Source organism: Oncorhynchus mykiss, chromosome 8, assembly GCF_013265735.2.
Source record: "Oncorhynchus mykiss isolate Arlee chromosome 8, USDA_OmykA_1.1, whole genome shotgun sequence".
NCBI lineage: Eukaryota > Metazoa > Chordata > Actinopteri > Salmoniformes > Salmonidae > Oncorhynchus > Oncorhynchus mykiss.
Window position 1 is genome coordinate 25,310,301 of NC_048572.1, and position 19,528 is coordinate 25,329,828.

Sequence of the window (19,528 nt, forward strand, 5' to 3'; positions counted from 1 at the left end):
AATGGGACATACAATGATGTGATGTCTAAGGCTGGGATTTCAGGAAAACCAGGGATTTTGAAAGTTCCTGAAATGTTGCAACCCTAACTACAACACACACCAGGAAATGTAGTGTTTGAACTTAACATAAAATAGTAATTCAGGTTTCTTGATGTTTTTATTTCCATTTGAAACACATTTTCAATGAAGAACACCAATCGAAGAAGAGTAATGTTAGACTGGTGTATACATTATGATACAGCAAATGACATGTGTTCATTAAAATAAATACAATTGGTCCTTGAATGTGAAAATCCATTGTTCCAAGAATAAAAAGGGCTTGTAAAGATAATATATAGTCTGTGTTATTTTAATTCTATTTTAGAGCTGGATACAGTACATCTACACCGAGTTCTGACATCAGTGTGACTAATAAGATTTCAAATGTAAAGCCATTCAAATGGGCTCGGAGGTTGCACAGAAATAATGCCAAATTGTCTTCCTTGTTTGGCAAATTAGTATACTATACTAGTGGTTACTTGTCCCCCTATTGTACTACCTTAGTAGAGGCTAGTTGTCATTAGTTCTAAAAAACTGTTAGGAAATGATGGCGAATCAGTACCCTGAAAGCTATAGTAATGCATACATATGGAGTATATCAGTCATTTACAGAAAATAAAACTGAGTAAATGAATTTGATAGATTTCCATACATAGTGTAAAACCATATGCCAAAGTACAACATTATTCCCTTCACTGAAATGGTTTGAGCAGGTTGATTGACATCATATTTGAATTTCATTAACCATTATTCTATTGTTCCTGCGCTCATCAATCTGACTTAAACCATGGCCACTAGTCTGGGTTATTTAAAACAGTTTGAGATCACAGGAAGATCCGCAGGGTACAATGTTATGGAACGTTCAGAGAAATATTTTGAGTAGAACAGGCATGCTCATATCAGCTTTATAAATTACATTTATTATCTGCAACATTCAGCACATTGCGCTCTCCTGATTGCTTCCCAGATGTTGTTCCATGTTCCTGCTGAACAGTTGGCCTTGCTATGGTTATTATGACCGAAGACAAGCACCGCCTTGTCCTCAAATCTCTAATAAAAAGAGGGGAATATTTCACAATGGTTACTATAATAAATACAGGCCCTACCCAGCAATGGAGAGTCTTGAGAGAGTATGAATACTCTCTGTATGTACAGGAGTGTCCTTTCAGTTACAAGAAAACTGATTAAATTAGAGAATCGCAGAGACAGAAAAAGAAAATAAATGAAAACATATGATTTGCTCAAATGATTAGATATTCATCATGGAGTGTTAAGTTCCTACTATACGATTTGTCCGTTTCTTAAATGAGTAATAAATAAAGATCCAACAGCACTAGTGAACAATTCAGCTGTAAGTCTGACCCAATAATATTTTGTCCCCAAAAAAATGTGAAAACAGCTACGTATAAAATGAAGTACAACAGATGCTACCGTAAATCACTGACCATAAAACAGTACAGGTAAAACAAGCCAATACATGAATAAATCCATGCTTTTCTTTTGTTCCTTGTTGATTAACATTTCTACTCCCATATCTATTATGTTATCCCCCCCCATCACCAATAACCTTTTCTCAGAGGCCATTTTATACTCAATGACTGAATAGTCTGGCTTGGTAGCACTGCATATCAGCATAATGTAAAACATTTTACCACAAATCAAAGAAACAACAAGGACTTTTCCTATGGTTTACTTTTCATGGAAAGGAAATGGGACTCCATATCTCTGTTAGGTGGAATTTAAGCCTGTGTACAGTATGGGAGTAGTCTTCCTGTTGTTTAAGAGATAACGCAGCCTGTATCTTTCTGAGGCTTCAAATCTGGTTCCTTCATTGGCTTAATAACCTCTTCTTCCCGTTTTGGTTTGGCCTGCAATCAAAATAGTGAGGGGGAAAAATGTGAAACCTTTTGTCCCAGCCAAGCAAATGAACAAAACTCAATCAGTGTCTTTATATGATTATTATCAGTAACAAGACAAAATATGAGAAGACATAACTTCAAACAAAATCAGAGCACAAAAACTATAGTAATCAAGTTATGTTTCAGTGCCAAATGGCTGAGCAGCATTACCTTCTCGTCTTTGGCCCCCTTGGTGAGGTCAAAGGTGGCGTAGACTTCAGGGGTGCATTGCTCGCTGAGCACTGGGAACTCAAAGGAGATTGGCTCAGCAAGGCCATAGCTGGCCTTCAGCTCCAGCTGGGGCGCCTCGGCTGGGACCTTGTGGAAGTATCTGGAGAAATGAAACATTTGTGTATAAATGCTACAATTGCTTAATGTTATTTACTCTAAACAAATCAATGTTCTTCTGGAGGTGTGTGTGTCTCGCACTGTGTGTGTTGACTCACATGAATCCGTTTTCTCTCTCGCACTTCTGCAGGGTATTTTTGATCAAGCCACCCAGCTTGGTGAAGAAGAGCTGCTCAGAGGGCTTGGCCGTGCTACCCGGCCCTTTGGTCTGACGGTACTCTTTGCACAGAGTCTCAGCTCTGGAGTAGCCTTAACACAGTAAGCAAGACCTGTAAATATTTACACTTCTTAAGATGAAGAGACACCTGTTAAGTGCTTCAAAAAGGCAAAACATGATGTATCATCTCTAGAACAGAAATACCAACATTTCTCTGCCTCTTGGAGAGATCTTATTGACTCCCCACACTTGTCACTAGAGAGGAGAGTCTGTCCGTGGTAGCAGTATGCCTGAAAAAGTGACAAATGAAGGGCATAAGCATCATGAGAAACACATTTTGCCTCCCGAGTGGTGCAGTGATCTAAGGCAGTGCTAGCTGTGCCATTAGAGATTCCTGGTTCAAGTCCAGGCTCTGTCGCAGCCGGCCACGACCGGGAGACCCATGGACATTGCACAATTGGCCAAGCGTCATCTGGGTTCGGGAGGGTTTGGCCGGCAGGGATGTCCTTGTCCCATTGCGCACTAGCAACTCCTGTGGCAGGCTGGGCGCAGTGCACGCTGACACAGTCGCCAGGTGTATGGTGTTTCCTCCGACACATTGGTGCGGCTGGCTTCCGGGTTAAGTGAGCATTGTGTCAAGAACCAGTGCGGCTTGGTTGGGTTTCGGAGGACGCACGGCTCTCTACCTTCGCCTCTCCCGAGTCCGTACAGGAGTTGCAGTGATGAGACAAGACTGTAATTACCAATTGGATACCACAAAATTTACAGAACAGTCAAAAACAAAACAAAGACTTTCTCTCAACTGTCTAGAACTGCTCAATGACTTACATAGGACATGTAGAAGTGCTGTTTCAGCTGGAGGTACTTCCTCCACTTACTGCTGCACTCTGGCTCCAGGGTGTTCAGTGTGCCGTCTGGGAAGACAGAGAGGATAACATTAATTTGAGTGATCAGGAAGACCAACAATGGTTAGATCCAGACATTGCAACACAATTTAAGATCTTGACTTTGTTGCATTTTTGTAATGAAGTGACAGGACAGACCTAAATACTTACCAGCTTTCTGGTAGAAGTTTGCAGTCTCGAAGGCCAAGGCTGCAATGAGAGTGGCGTTATGCTTGAGCTCAATCGCTCTGGCAATCGTCACTGCAAACAGAAAAAAATGGGTTAATAATTGCTAATATCATATTCATTGATTCATATAAGCACAAGCATTTCACTACACTCGCATTAACATCTGCGAACCATGTGTATGTGACAAATAAAACTTGATTTGACTAATACATGGGAACATGAGTTTCCCCTAAGGTCCTAGAAGTTTTCCTGACCAAGTCACATTGTCAGCTCCCAACCCTAGTCATCATGCAGAACAGTTGACTGGGTCCAGTGTAGCTACCTTCCTGTGCCTCTGCTTGGCACTGGACAATGTAGGTGTCAATGACTCTGGGTTCCAGGTCCCGGCCCTTCTCTGCTGGGGTGATGAGGCGGGGGATGTGGACCTCCTACAGAGGAGAGACCAGAATGAGTCTGCTGCTAAACACAACCATGCACCAACAACCAGTGACCTGTGTCCAGGTTGCTGATACTGTAATTTATTCACCATGTGTTGAGGTTAATGTAAAGTGGGCAACATAGGAACCATATGTTAGGTTTATCAGAGTGTACTTTTTAACTTGCTGATTATCTCTATGTAAAGTGACTTTGGGTGTCTTGAAAAGTGCTTAAAATAAAATGTAATAATAATAATAATAATAATAATAATAATGAGATAATATGAGCTTATCACCTTGAGGTGTTTGAAAATCCCAGCAGCAAATTTCAGGCTCCTGTGGACATCTTTTGCATCTACCTCTGTTACACTGAAAAGGGAAGAAAATGACAATGTCAATGTGTACCCTTTAAAATATTGATATGTAAATAGAATGAGTGTGAATTGACATCAAAGTCATAAATGACCTAATTTGCATAATCAGATGCATTGTAAGATAAATTAGTAACGCAGAAAAGAAACACTTACTTTTCCTTTCCTGCAAGTCTTGAGGCAAACTTGGTGTGCCAAATTGCAACATTGTAGGCCATGGAGATCAGTTCAAAAATAGCATCTTGTTGGGCACTGTAAAGAGGCAATGGGACAGGATATTAATAACAATATTGGAGAGAGACTGTATTTCTATAATGAACAGAGACATCTGTTTGCAGTGAGAGAACTATGCAAATGTTGAACCTGAGTAATGATGTAATAACACATGTGTGACTTGTGTCACTTCACAGGAGAGGCATTTGAATGTAAACATACATTTTCTATCAAAATGTGTTTGACAGAAATGCCTTCTGGAACATGTGAACTTTCATGTCTTAATAACAAACTTGTATGCCATCTGTAAATATGAATACAATTGTTAAATTACAAGCCTAGTTGGTTTAGCCACGGGGAAAAAAACAGGAACCTTCCCGCTAGCCATGATTGGCTGAGATAATGGCTGGGCTGGACATGCTGACATGTACCACGCTTCTGTCTATAACATGAGCTGCTTGGTATGTGTAGGTAATCCTTTCTAACACAGCTTTTTCGAAAGACATCACGCAGAACTGCAAGTGTTGCTAGCTAATGCTCTCCACTTCCTGGAGGACCACGTTTTGAAATCAGTGGAATATCCGGTGGAAGCAGAGTATGATGTGTGCAGACTCAGTTGTCCTGAGTCTGCACAACTCTGCCAGGACCTAGGATCAAGAGAGACGCTCAAGTGTTTTAGTACTATATCTCTTGACACAATGATGAAAATAATCATGGCCTCTAAACCTTCAAGCTGCATACTGGACCCTATTCCAACCAAACTACTGAAAGAGCTGCTTCCTGTGCTTGTCCCTCCTATGTTGAACATAATAAACGGCTCTCTATCCACCGGATGTGTACCAAACTCACTAAAAGTGGCAGTAATAAAGCCTCTCTTGAAAAAGCCAAACCTTGACCCAGAAAATATAAAAAACTATCGGCCTATATCGAATCTTCCATTCCTCTCAAATTTTAGAAAAGGCTGTTGCGCAGCAACTCACTGCCTTCCTGAAGACAAACAATGTATACGAAATGCTTCAGTCTGGTTTTAGACCCCATCATAGCACTGAGACTGCACTTGTGAAGGTGGTAAATGACCTTTTAATGGCATCAGACCGAGGCTCTGCATCTGTCCTCGTGCTCCTAGACCTTAGTGCTGCTTTTGATACCATCGATCACCACATTCTTTTGGAGAGATTGGAAACCCAAATTGGTCTACACGGACAAGTTCTGGCCTGGTTTAGATCTTATCTGTCGGAAAGATATCAGTTTGTCTCTGTGAATGGTTTGTCCTCTGACAAATCAACTGTAAATGTCGGTGTTCCTCAAGGTTCCGTTTTAGGACCACTATTGTTTTCACTATATATTTTACCTCTTGGGGATGTCATTCGAAAACATAATATTAACTTTCACTGCTAAGCAGATGACACACAGCTGTACATTTCAATGAAACATGGTGAAGCCCCAAAATTGCCCTCGCTAGAAGCATGTGTTTCAGACATAAGGAAGTGGATGGATGCAAACTTTCTACTTTTAAACTCAGACAAAACAGAGATGCTTGTTCTAGGTCCCAAGAAACAAAGAGATCTTCTGTTGAATCTGACAATGAATCTTAATGGTTGCACAGTCGTCTCAAATAAAACTGTGAAGGACCTCGGCGTTACTCTGGACCCTGATCTCTCTTTTGAAGAACATATCAAGACCATTTCAAGGACTGCTTTTTTCCATCTACGTAACATTGCAAAAATCAGAAACTTTCTGTCCAAAAATGTCGCAGAAAAATTAATCCATGCTTTTGTCACTTCTGGGTTAGACTACTGCAATGCTCTACTTTCCGGCTACCCGGATAAAGCACTAAATAAACTTCAGTTAGTGCTAAATATGGCTGCTAGAATCCTGACTAGAACCAAAAAATTTGATCATATTACTCCAGTGCTAACCTCCCTACACTGGCTTCCTGTCAAAGCAAGGGCTGATTTCAAGGTTTTACTGCTAACCTACAAAGCATTACATGGGCTTGCTCCTACCTATCTCTCTGATTTGGTCCTGCCGTACATACCTACACGTACGCTACGGTCACAAGACGCAGGCCTCCTAATTGTCCCTAGAATTTCTAAGCAAACAGCTGGAGGCAGGGCTTTCTCCTATAGAGCTCCATTTTTATGGAACGGTCTGCCTACCCATGTCAGAGACGCAAACTCGGTCTCAAACTTTAAGTCCTTAACTCATCTCTTCAGTGGGTCATATAATTGAGTGTAGTCTGGCCCAGGAGTGGGAAGGTGAACGGAAAGGCTCTGGAGCAACGAACCGCCCTTGCTGTCTCTGCCTGGCCGGTTCCCCTCTTTCCACTGGGATTCTCTGCCTCTAACCCTATTACAGGGGCTGAGTCACTGGCTTACTGGGGCTCTCTCATACCGTCCCTGGAGGGGGTGCGTCACCTGAGTGGGTTGATTCACTGATGTGGTCATCCTGTCTGGGTTGCCCCCCCCCCCATTTGGGTTGTGCCGTGGCGGAGATCTTTGTGGGCTATACTCAGCCTTGTCTCAGGATGGTAAGTTGGTGGTTGAAGATATCCCTCTAGTGGTGTGGGGCCTGTGCTTTGGCAAAGTGGGTGGGGTTATAACCTTCCTGTTTGGCCCGGTCCGGGGGTGTCCTCAGATGGGGCCACAGTGTCTCCTGACCCCTCCTGTCTCAGCCTCCAGTATTTATGCTGCAGTAGTTTGTGTCGGGGGGCTAGGGTCAGTTTGTTATATCTGGAGTACTTCTCCTGTCCTATTCGGTGTCCTGTGTGAATTTAAGTGTGCTCTCTCTAATTCTCTCTTTCTCTCTCTCGGAGGACCTGAGCCCTAGGACCATGCCTCATGGTCCTGACATGATGACTCCTTGCTGTCCCCAGTCCACCTGGCCGTGCTGCTGCTCCAGTTTCAACTGTTCTGCCTTATTATTATTTGACCATGCTGGTCATTTATGAACATTTGAACATCTTGGCCATGTTCTGTTATAATCTCCACCCGACACAGCCAGAAGAGGACTGGCCACCCCACATAGCCTGGTTCCTCTAGGTTTCTTCCTAGGTTTTGGCCTTTCTAGGGAGTTTTTCCTAGCCACCGTGCTTCTACACCTGCATTGCTTGCTGTTTGGGGTTTTAGGCTGGGTTTCTGTACAGCACTTTGAGATATCAGCTGATGTACGAAGGGCTATATAAATACATTTGATTTGATAACTAAGGAGATGGAGAATTCTGCCGTTTGATTGCAAATATGCGGAGGGAGTCAAAAAGAGAACACAGAAGGCTGTTGTATAAAACACTTGTCTCCAGATTACATCTTCAAAATAAGGGCAACCATGGCATCCATGACAGAGAGGGAGAAGCATTCATCCATGTATATAGTTAAGAGAGTCTAGCTGGCTGTGTATTAATATTAGTTGCATCTCAGAGCCATTTGCCCTGCTAGTCATAGCCTAATGTTAGCTAGCTAGCTAACATTGAACCTAGTTGGTTAGTTTAGCTACCAGCAGATTCATGCAGGGTAGTAACATTAGGAGTTGGGATTATGGTTCAAGTACATCTGGCGCCGACAGAGATGGCCGCCTCGCTTTGTGTTCTTAGGAAACTATGAAGTATTTTGTATTTTTAATGTATTATTTCTTACACTGTTACCCCAGGAAATGTATTACTTGTTAGATATTACTGCACGGTTGGAACTAGAAGCACAAGCATTTCGCTACACTCGCATTAACATCTGCTAACCATGTGTATGTGACCAATAAAATCAATTTGATTTGATATGGTTCATTGTTTAGCTAGCTAGATGTCTAAACAAAAGACTCCACTATGCAAGTAACCATTCCACTGTACCGTGTACACCTTCTGTATCTAAATTGACTTGTAAATAATGATCTTGTGAGTTTATTTTCCTGTAATAATTAATACAAATTTGCTAAAGTTAAGACGCTGTCACCTATATGATCATTATTTTAACTGGCTAATGTAAATTATTTTAACTGGCTAATGTAAGGTGTGAAAGCTGAATGGGTGTAGACAAGAGCTCTCCAGTATATAAGAATATGTCAAAGATAAATACAGAATGCAGAGACAGAGGACGAGAGGTCAAAAGGACGAGAAGTCAATAGAGTAATAACGATTAAGGGAAATAGTGTTTTTTCTGTAAAAGGGAATTATTGATCAATGGTTCAGAGACATTTTCTGAAATAGGATACTTGTTATTTGGCCATTGGCTAGCTTTAATGGAAGAAATTCTAATTGGTCAACCACAGGCTAGGGATGGGTTATAAAATGACATGCTGTCCCTTTGTTCTGGAGAGAGAATCACTGGAGAGAACCAGTGAGGACAGGGGAGAATGACAATCTATCTCTCCATATGATTTGTCCTCTTTGAATAAACCTATTTTCCTCCCTCTGATTTGCTTGGAGTTTGTGTTATTGAAGAATGACATAAATTGCTAACAAGTAGGTGTACCAAAACATTTAAGAGCCAACTTTCAAAGCAGAATTACTTTCCCATTGTTACTCAACTGTGGAGTATGATATACCATTGTCTAACTCTAAGTCTTTACTTTTAAACCAATGTAAAAAACATTTCACATTTTGCTTCATAAGACCGAATCGAGCCACTCGTCACATTTATAAAACAGGGTCAGCAGGAAATGCAAGACAAGCCTAGTGTAACTAAAAATGTATGTGTTGACTGGAGACCTGACCGTAGGGCTGATGGAGGTAACCAACCACCTCTGTGAAACCACCCATGGGCTAGAAGCCTTTACCTTGGGGTGTTTCCTTGCAAAGTGTCAGTCCACTTGAAGTTCTGCATGAACCGAAGCTTGTTCTCTTGTGTGGTGCCATCCAGAGATGCAATGAATCCTGTGTCATGTCAATCAAAAGAGCGCCGACTAATTGTTAATAACAACAAAAGGAAAATAGTTAAGCATGACGAGCTGAGTGTAGCTAAAAGACCACACAAAAACACAACAAAACAGTGAGCCCGGCTAAAGAGAGGAGAAAAAGGCACAAACAAAACAGCAAATTCACCTTGTAAGAGGGAGAAATAAGCATCGGTGGCATTTTTCATGATTTCGGGATTGCAGGTGGTATCTGTGAACATCTCCAAGAGTCTTGCCCTTGTTGTTCTCAAGTCACTGATGAGGAATATATACATGTAAGCAAACTTTTTCAATTGCCATACTAAGAATGGATATCAATTGCCAAGTCTACATACTTGCATATCTTGTTTGCTGATGGGCTTCCAGCAACTCCATAGAAGTTGAAGGAGACAGGTGCAGTTGCTTTCAATGGGTTTCGGTGGAACCAATGAGTCATTCTGTGGCTTGGATGGTAAAAGCTGGATGTCTGCTAGATGAGGCACAGGGACATGAATTAACTATTTAATACATAAATAAATTGGACATATAACGGCCTGATTAGCTACAAATAAAATACTTATGTTATGACAGTAAACGTATCTTAACTGCTGACTGTGCCTTGATGACACACAAATAGTTAGCTAGCTACAATAGCTAAGTGTAGGTAACGTTAGCTAGCTAACATTAGTTTCCATACAGGCTAGTCGGGTTAGCATATTGCAAGACGACGTAGCTATTGTAAACACATTACACACCACATTGTTCGTATAATGTTACTAGATAATGTTACCAAAAAATAAATACACATGAATATTAATAAGTGGTTTGTTACGTAACCTCTATCCAAATGTGACAACAGCAACTCCAACTAACGTTAGCTAGCTAGCTTGCTAATGTAAACAAATTGGCATCTAGCTTGTTGTTTGCCTAATGGACTAAAAATATCGAAAATCTAAAGCCACAAAATTCAGATATTTTTCATGATGGATCATTAAGCTAGTTTGTACAATATTGTGGGAGTGATGTTTACGAACCTTGGATCTGGGAACTCTTACAATCTGAAGATGCACTTCCGGAAATAAAGGCACAGAATGGTTCTTGACCAGTGGAAAGAACGTATTGAGTCATGTGACCATACGTTGCTTTTTACGACAGGTCTAGGATCCGTTTTTCTGCTCTAGCTGTAATGTTAATCAATCGAAGTTAAAATGTTAAAAATGATCATAAACCAGTTAAAACTATAGGCGGTACCAAATATGGGAGAGATTTGGGCATAAAGTAATTTGCTCACATCGAGACATGTTATTCAAACCAAGCCCATTTACAAACCATGCATTCTGAAGAATGGTATCACTGATTGACAATGCCATCTTTTATTTCCCCATATTGTTAAACATTAAATGATGAGATGAGAAAGCAAATAGACAGCTATAATGCCTATAACAGAACTATAGTAGCCTACAAGCTTTTTGTCTGAACATAATTTCATAAAGCAATTTCCCAAAAGGAATGTGGATCAGCCACCCAACAAGAAACCGTGGTAAAATGAAAAATCTCAGAAATATTGTGCTTTATAATAAAAAAGTGGGTGAGTAACCATTCATGACATTTTGCATTAATTTGCATTCAGCATTCATATAATATATTCCATATGCAATCTTAAACTACACATGATATAAGAAGCAGAAAGGGGCATCTCTACGAGGCACTGATTTTTTTTTTTAAATAAGAAAAAAAGTAACTGCATCCTACACATTTCCACCACTGAAGAGAAACTCGTCAGAGCACTGCAGGTTAAATTTCAACCTCTATTTAAAGACAGATCCAATGATGTCATCTGGTTTTCAAAAACACAGGTACATTGTCAAATTCACAGGCATAGGAGAGGGAAATACAAATATTTCCCTTTTAGGCAAATTATGTGAAAATATTGTTTGCCAATAGAGGAAGATCGTGGAAGCCCATGGAAATATTTGCTGAAAGTTAAAATAGCTACAGTGCCTTGCAAAAGTATTCATCCCCCTTGGCGTTTTTCCTATTTTGTTGCATTACAAACTGTAATTTAAATATATTTTTATTTGGATTTCATGTAATGGACATACACAAAAATAGTCTACATTGGTGAAGTGAAATTTAAAAAATTACTTGTTTCCAAAAATTCAAAAAAATAATAAACTGGTGCGTGTATTCACCCCCTTTGCTATGAAGCCCCTAAAATTGATTTAACCTTTATTAACTAGGCAAGTCAGTTAACAAATTATTATTTTCAATGACAACCTGCCTTGTTCAGGGGCAGAATAACAGATTTGTGCCTTGTCAGCTTGGGGATTTGAACTTGCAACCTTTTGATTACTAGCCCAAAGCTCTAACCACTAGGCTACCCTGCCACCCCAAATGAGATCTGTTGCAACCAATTACCTTCAGAAGTCACATAATTAGTTAAATAAAGTCCACCTGTGTACAATCTAAGTGTCACATGATCTGTCACATGATCTCAGTCTATATACACCTGTTCTGAAAGGCCCCGGAGTCTGCAACACCACTAAGCAAGCGGCACCACCAAGCAAGCGGCACCATGAAGAACAAGGAGCTCCCCAAACAGGTCAGGGACAAAGTTGTGGAGAAGTACAGATCAGGGTTGGGTTATAAAAAAATATCCTAAACTTTGAACATCCCATGGAGCAACATTAAATCTATTATAAAAAAATGGAAAGAATATGGAGCCACAACAAACCTGCCAAGAGAGGGCCGCCCACCAAAACTCACTGACCAAGCAAGGAGGGCAATCATCAGAGAGGCAACAAAGAGACCAAAGATAATCCTGAAGGAGCTGCAAATTGGACTCTGTCCATAGGACCACTTTAAGCCATATACTCCAGAGCTTGGTTTAACGGAAGAGTGACCAGAAAAAAAGCCATTGCTTAAAGAAAAAAATGTGGTGTTCTCCAAAAGGCATGTGGGAGTCTCCCCAAACATATGGAAGAAGGTACTCTGGTCAGATGAGACTAAAATGTTGCTTTTTGGCCATCAAGGAAAACGCCATGTCTGGCGCAAACCCAACACCTCTCATCATCCCGAGAACACCATCCCCACAGTGAAGCATGGTGGTGGCAGCATCATGCTGTGGGGATGTTTTTCCCATCGGCAGGGACTGGGAAACTGGTCAGAATTGAAGGAATACAGGGAAATTCTTGAAGGAAACCTGTTTCTTTCCTCCAGAGATTTGAGACTGCGACAGAGGTCCACCTTCCAGCATACTGCTAAAACAACACTCAAGTGGTTTAAGGGGAAACATTTAAATGTCTTGGAATGGCCTAGTCAAAGCCCAGACCTCAATCCAATTGATAATCTGTGGTATGACTTAAAGATCTCTGTACACCAGCAGAACCCATCCAACTAGAAGGAGCTGGAGCAGTTTTGCCTTGAAGAATGGGCAAAAATCCCAGTGGCTAGATGTACCAAGCTTATAGAGACATACCCTAAGAGACTTGCAGCTGCAAAATGTGGCTCTACAATGTACTGACTTTGGGGGGTGAATAGTTATGCACGCTCAAGTTCTGTTTTGTCTTATTTCTTGTTTGTTTCACAAAAAATATATATTTTGCATCTTCAAAGTGGTAGGCATGTTGTGTCAATCAAATGATACAACAACCCCCCCCCCCAAAAAAAGTTATTTTAATTTCAGTTTGTAAGGCAACAACAGGAAAAATGCCAAGGCGGGTGAATACTTTCACAAGCCATTGTAATCAAAAGGGGATTGCGCTCTGCCAGAAGTTTGGTTGGTTCAAACACATAAAACATTTTTATTAAGTAAGCTATATGCAACATTTGAGTGTGGACCCATCACACTCTTTTGCTCTAGCAAGAATTGGTCGGTGATCATTGTAAGGTCATAATGATAAGAAATCCTAACCATCACAATAAAAAAAAAAACACACCAATATCAGTAAATTCCTGTTGTTCCCATGTAAAACATGTTGTTTTATTGTACTCACACATTTGTCAAACAAATTACATACTGTAGGCTTTGTACAGTAAGTATTGTACAAGTAAAAGCAATTGTCAGATAAAAGTGAACATAGTTTAATATATTTGTCAATAAACCAGTCATTTCAAGATTGTCACTTTTATTGTACAATAGAACCGATAGGTTTGTTCATTATATACCGAACAATGACTTTTGCTGCTATTTTTCTATTTGTACCGTATGCACCACATATAAATTAAAGGAAAAATATTAGATTCTAGATTTTGTGTGAATGGGTAAGAGATCCTGAAGTTGGATAAGCGTCACCACATTAAATGGGAAAATGGCTCAACTCTCTTATTTGTTCTGAAGGATGTATACAAATGGCAATGATCTAACATGTAGTCGAAACCAAGAATGTATTACTCGGATTTAGTTTCGTTTTCAATATGAAGTCATTTATGTGTACCATAATAATTAGCTGCTGGCGTTGAAACATTATGTTCTTTTCATGAAGTCTAACACAGTCATTTTACTTCAACAAAAATGTGGTCTTCATTTTTAGAAAATATAAAGCAAACGATGTTACAGTCCATAAGAATAGGCTTGCATAATCTGTTAAAAAAAATAAAGAAATATATTTGGCAATCATGGTACTTTCGGTAATAACAACCAAGCTATAAATCACACTGCTGCATACACACCAAAACATTCCTAATCAAATGTTCACTAACCCTTGGAAGACCTCATTAAAAACCACAAGTAAAACACACTGCGGTCTTTGGAACTCAATGTATGAATGGCACTTATTTCCTCAATCCTCAGTACATCAAAAAGATGAAAGTGAGAAACCCTTAGTTCATAGACGTTTAGCATAGTTATTACAAAGAACATGGTCACGGATATCACCCCACCCGCCGTTTTTCATGTGAGCCTTGTGCTCCATTGACTCTGTGTTTGTTAGGGCCAGGGACTGAGGGTAGAGGGAGACTTTGGCAAGCTTAAGAGACTCCTGTGCTTTCTGTAGGGCCAGCTCAGGCAGACAGGCCTCCTTGTTCTGGTGCAGCCCACAGTTCCCAGTATGGAGAACCCTGGATCCCTGGGCCACCAGCACTTTGAGTGGCTTGGAGATGCAAGTCCCTGACAGGTGCTGGAGGGTCCAGTCCCAGTTGTAGTCATCATAGGTGCAGAAGTCATCATTGCAACCCATCAGCTTGTAGTACACCTCTCTGGAAATGCCCATGCCAATGTTGTGCTTAGTAGACATCCACCCGGCAGTCTGCACCTTGTTGCTGAGCTTATCAAACTCTGCCAGGCCGTTGTGGTTGCCTAGCGCCAGCATGTCACAGTCAGGACAGCTGCTCTTCCTGTATCCAACCATCTCGTTGTAAAGGTGGTAGAGGTCGGGCAAGATGTAGTTGTCCTCCTCGAGGAAAACTGCAAAGCCACTGTAACCATGAAGAGCCTGCACTCGCTCCCACACAAAGTGAAGTTTCCACCACCAGTGGTGTTTGGTCTGTGTGATGGAGGCTTCCCTATAGTGGCCATACGAATCTGGATGCTCAGCGTTGAGGCATCCTGTTTTTAAAGCATCATCCTTGGATATGTCTCGTGGACAGTCCCGTGGATCCTGCCCAGGAAACTCACTGGGATAGAGCTGTGTGCTGTAGGGGAAGTATATTTGTACAACCTTGCAGAAAGTTATCCCTTGCACTATGTCATTGTTTTCCTCTGAAAAATAGTCATGGCTGAAAATCAGCAAAAAGTTGTGGACCTCAGCTGCATTTTCCAATGACTTGATAAGTATTTTGAGGTAGTCTGGTCTGTTGTGAACCTGAATAACCAGGACCAGTTTAGGCTCCCCAGGATACGTGTCTGCATTCTGAACGTATTGGTGATAATTGGCATTGTAAACAGACTTCATCAATACAGGAACAGAACCATACTGAAACTTCGCCATGTCACCAGACAACATGTTTTCCTGAGCGACAACACCCGTGACTTCATCATAAATTAATACACGTGTTATGATCATGACAGTGGCAATAATTAAAGAAACACCCATGAGAATGAGCAGGTTCTTTTTAAAGAATCGTAACCTCATTTTCGTAACGGTAAAGGCTAACTTTGAATACAATAACAATGACTTGAAATCACCTGACTATTGAAAGCGTTCACATCGTGTGTTTCATCCTACTTGCAGTTGCAACATTGTAACTTTCGATAGAACCCACAGCCAAGAGGCAGCGGTTTCCGCAGAACGTTGCAAACTGGCACGCGAAGAAATATATAAAAGTCTATTGATGATGACTCCTTTTGCTGCCACAAATATCTGTCAGTTCGGTTGATATAATCTGTTGCTATTGCAGTTTAGAAGTTTAGCGTTCGGTGGTATCACCTGAGAAAAGTAACAAGATAATGAAATAATGTATTGTCAGACATATTAGCTTTGTTTCCATTCAGGAAGTTCATGTACAGTAGTTGAGTCAACTTACCAACAGAGTGTCATGTGTCAGTAAACCGCTATCAGGAAGTAAGGGTGTTTTAGAACTATTGCAGCGTTCAAGTGATAGTCGGGAACTAGAAAACTCAAATATATCCGACTTTCTAACTGGTTAAACGCGGCACGTGTATAACTAGAACCTATTAGCAAGTCGGAGATTTCTGAATTTCATAATTACCATTAGCATTTGAACGTGGCATATCTGCCGTATAGCGTACGAGTAACCTACAAATTGAGTGCTGACGTGTACTTTTCAGCCAACAGGAACAGACTGGCTTCTTCGTCAAGGAATAAGTGTCCTACCTATGCTTATGTAATCCTACACCATAGCATCCATTACTTTGGAGGAGATATATTTAGAGTAAAGGTAGGTTTAGGACCAGCAAGTCATGGTATGATTTATGCTATTAAGTGTTATATGAATTCAATGAATAATGAGATTCCAGTCTACATAAGATTACATTTTCCAGGCTTTGGTCCAGGCTTGGCAATAAGGGCCTCTTCGGTCAGGCTGAACTGGTTAAAGCTACCGAGCTGGTATGAATGAGACTGTCTAATACCCACATGGGGTGTATGTGTTAGGGTATGTTGATTACAGTAGTTAGTTGCCTAAACATACTTGTTAGAGAGTTACACAATGAAAACAAAGTTGTTTTTAACACAACTATTTACCATCGCCATTCACTGTCAGTTTGTGGGTGTGTCTGAGTGTGATGGATGCTGCAGTGCTGAATGAATGATATAGTTGTGCCTAAATTTTCCCGAAGACAAATGCTCCTCATCAAACTAAGCCTCCTCTAACTATTCAATCCAACATTTAACTAGTCTCGGTACACATGTACACTTGTAGTCTTCCACACTAGTGATTACATAGGGTATTAATTGACCGGGCTGTCTACAGACCAAGCTGTCTACAATTCTGTCTACAGTTGGATGATATTCCAAAGGACAGAGAAACACCCATATTCATTTGATGATAATCACACACACATTTACATGGAGTTTTGTTTTGGATTCCATAGCAGAAAGCGGATCTGGCGTGGATCTGGTAACACCCCACCCGGCACTGCTGTCATCTGTCTGTTTCCCCCACCCATACCCTAATCAGCATGGTCAAACCCACCAGTGGCACCAACCCGCATCAATATAGCCAACTTTCCAAGTCAGACTCAAGCGTAAAAGAATGTTGCTGAGTCATAAGTTACTAAGTAACGAGTCACTAGTGAAAACATGTTAATCACTTTCACCTCTAGATGGCGACAGCAGACAGAAAATACAGTAGCTAGACCAGGGTTGGGCTATTGCGGACCCCCTTTTGTAGGCCCCAGGATCAATCCCCCTTTCTCTGGGTCTCAGCATACTGTTGACAGAATAGTAGAATAAATAAGGAGAAATTTGATTGTGTATCAGCAGTTTTCCTCATGGTGTCAGTCACTGTCAGTCACTCAATTAGCCCATGTCAGCAATTTTTTTTAGATACCTAAATTAGTCTAAATTAGCGCATTTATTTTAATAGAGGCTAAGCTTTCGGTCAGTCGACCTTCATCAGAGCATATCTCCACATCTCTACAGAGCTTTCCGTCACATATAGAATTATTAACAGTAAGTACAGTTATTTTAACAGTAACTTTTCATCTTAGGGAATAACATTGGAGAAGCATTCAAGTCATTTTTATTTGTTTAGCTAGGCAAGTCAGTTAAGAGCAAATTCTTATTTTACAATGACGGCCTTCCCCGGTCAAACCCCTCCCTAACCCAGACGATGCTGGGCCAATTGTGCGCCGCCCTGTGGGACTCCCGATCATGGTCGGTTGTGATACAGCCCGGGATCGAACCAGGGTCTGATACCTCTAGCACTGAAATGGAGTGCCTTAGACCCCAAGGAAGGAGGCTGTACCTGTTTAGCAGCACGTGTCTGACAAGTTATTTGCCAACCCGGGCCTCTGCCTGTTTGGCGACACTTTTCCTATGTCCGAATGTACATCTGTAAGATTAAGAGGTTGACGTTTGCATCGCCGAGCAGTACCCAAGAAACAATGAAATCCAATTCTTAGACGCTACCACCCCACTCCAAATCAAAACAGAACATGTTTGCACACACACATTCTACTTCTTGATGCCCATATTGTGAGGCTGATTAGCTAGGACAGTCAGGTGTACCCTCAAAGTGAGAAGACAATATTTTTATTTAACCTTTATTTAACTAGGCAAGTCAGTTAATAATACATTCTTATTTTCAATGACAGTCTAGGGACAGTGGGTTAACTGCCTGTTCAGGGGCAGAACGACAGATTTGTACCTTGTCAGCTGGGGGGTTTGAACTTGCAACCTTCCAGTTACTAGTCCAACACTCTAACCACTGCCACCCCATGATTTAGTTTTGGAGGGGGGTGTTACCATGTTAGCATCTAGCAATGTTAGCATCTAACATTTTTATTTATTTATTTATTTGGCACTGCTCGGCGACGCAAATGACAACCTCTTAATCAGAACCGTCTACAAAATGGGAAATGTGTTACCAAAGAGTCAGAGGCACGGGTCGGAAAACAACTTGTAAGGTAGGCCCTCAGATCCTCAAAAAGTTCTACAGCTGCACTATCAAGAGCATCTTGACTGGCTGCATCACCGCTGACTTTTTTTCACTGACCCTATAAACACCCATTAGACTTTATATACACACCATATACACTACATTGTCATTCCCACACAAAACCCACACACATTCACATACACTACATAAACACACACATAAACACAACACAAACACACAGACAGTACATACTCTACACACATCCACACTCACACACGCACACACTTTTACACTCATCACATGCTGCTGCTACTCTGTGTATCATGACTCAGGATATGTCCCAGAGACGGGAGGTGGATAGTACAGTTCTCAGATTATTTAGAAACAAAGGGCAGGTCAAGGGCAGGCAGAGTTTTGTGATCTGGTCAGAGTCAGGCAGGTACAGGACGGCAGGCTTGCGGTCAGGGCAGGCAGGGGTTTGTAGTCGGGTCAGAGTCTGGCAGGTACAGGACGGCAGGCAGGCTCAGGGTCAGGGCAGGCAGAGTTTCGTGATCTGGTCAAAGTCTGGCAGGTACAGGACGGCAGGCAGGCTCGGGGTCAGGGCAGGCAGAGTTTCGTGATCTGGTCAGAGTCTGGCAGGTACAGGACGGCAGGCAGGCTCGGGGTCAGGGCAGGCAGAGTTTTGTGAACTGGTCAGAGTCTGGCAGGGCAGGCAGAAAGGTCAGAACCGGGAAAAACTCTGAAACAGAACTAGAGAGAAAGGAAGGCGGGAAAGACTGCTGGTAAGACTTGACAAGTTTAGACTAACTGGCAACAGACAAACATAAAACACAGGTATAAATACACGGGACAATAGGGAAGATGGGCACCTGGAGGGGGGCGGAGACAAGCACAAAGACAGGTGAACTGTTATTATTATCTATCCTGATGCCTAGTCACTTTACCCTGTCTTCATGTACATATCTACCTCAAATACCTTGTACCTCTCCACATTGATCTGGTACTGGTACTCCCTGTATATAGCTCCACATTTATCTGGTACTGGTACTCCCTGTATATAGCTCCACATTGATCTGGTACTGGTACTCCCTGTATATAGCTCCACATTGATCTGGTACCCCCTGTATATAGCTCCACATTGATCTGGTACTGG

At 41.4% G+C, this 19,528-nt stretch overlaps 2 protein-coding genes and 1 long non-coding RNA gene across 4 annotated transcripts in view; 1 reads left to right on the plus strand and 2 right to left on the minus strand.

Moving 5' to 3' along the window:
* Positions 1 to 138: 138 nt before the first annotated feature.
* LOC110529677 (BRO1 domain-containing protein BROX) lies at positions 139 to 10,512 on the minus strand. 2 transcript variants are annotated; one of them, XM_021612109.2, is made up of 13 exons: positions 10,410 to 10,512; positions 9,732 to 9,862; positions 9,545 to 9,651; positions 9,280 to 9,376; positions 4,459 to 4,554; positions 4,228 to 4,300; positions 3,838 to 3,943; positions 3,498 to 3,587; positions 3,271 to 3,356; positions 2,651 to 2,732; positions 2,384 to 2,534; positions 2,109 to 2,268; positions 139 to 1,907 (listed from the first exon to the last, which is right to left on the minus strand). In XM_021612109.2, exons 2-13 carry the CDS (start codon positions 9,830 to 9,832, stop codon positions 1,818 to 1,820), a joined length of 1,239 nt encoding a protein of 412 aa, XP_021467784.1. In that variant the 5' UTR covers positions 9,833 to 9,862; positions 10,410 to 10,512; the 3' UTR covers positions 139 to 1,817. The 2 variants fall into 2 exon arrangements, with proteins under 2 accessions (XP_021467784.1, XP_021467783.1); XM_021612108.2 differs by having other exon boundaries at positions 9,732 to 9,865; positions 10,410 to 10,498.
* A 2,814-nt stretch (positions 10,513 to 13,326) lies between these two features.
* On the minus strand, positions 13,327 to 15,998 carry LOC110529676 (alpha-1,6-mannosyl-glycoprotein 2-beta-N-acetylglucosaminyltransferase). The gene is made up of 2 exons (XM_021612107.2): positions 15,838 to 15,998; positions 13,327 to 15,740 (listed from the first exon to the last, which is right to left on the minus strand). The coding sequence occupies exon 2, from the start codon at positions 15,444 to 15,446 to the stop codon at positions 14,202 to 14,204; it is 1,245 nt and encodes a 414-aa protein (XP_021467782.1). The 5' UTR covers positions 15,447 to 15,740; positions 15,838 to 15,998; the 3' UTR covers positions 13,327 to 14,201.
* Positions 15,999 to 16,052: 54 nt separating this feature from the next.
* Positions 16,053 to 19,528, plus strand: part of LOC110529679 — a 13,265-nt gene continuing 9,789 nt past the window's right edge. The window contains exon 1 of the long non-coding RNA XR_002474426.2: positions 16,053 to 16,212. This is a non-coding gene — a long non-coding RNA (uncharacterized LOC110529679). The remainder of the gene's footprint in view (positions 16,213 to 19,528) is intronic.

Excerpts from the sequence above, each read along its gene's own strand:
- LOC110529677 (XM_021612109.2), bottom strand. The coding sequence starts at position 9,832 with ATGACTCATTGGTTCCACCGAAACCCATTGAAAGCAACTGCACCTGTC. Across the intron at positions 4,555-9,279 it reads TTGCAAGGAAACACCCCAAG|TGCCCAACAAGATGCTATTT; the intron begins GTAAAGGCTTCT and ends GCCTCTTTACAG. Across the intron at positions 4,301-4,458 it reads AGACTTGCAGGAAAGGAAAA|TGTAACAGAGGTAGATGCAA; the intron begins GTAAGTGTTTCT and ends TTCCCTTTTCAG.
- LOC110529676 (XM_021612107.2), bottom strand. The coding sequence starts at position 15,446 with ATGAGGTTACGATTCTTTAAAAAGAACCTGCTCATTCTCATGGGTGTT.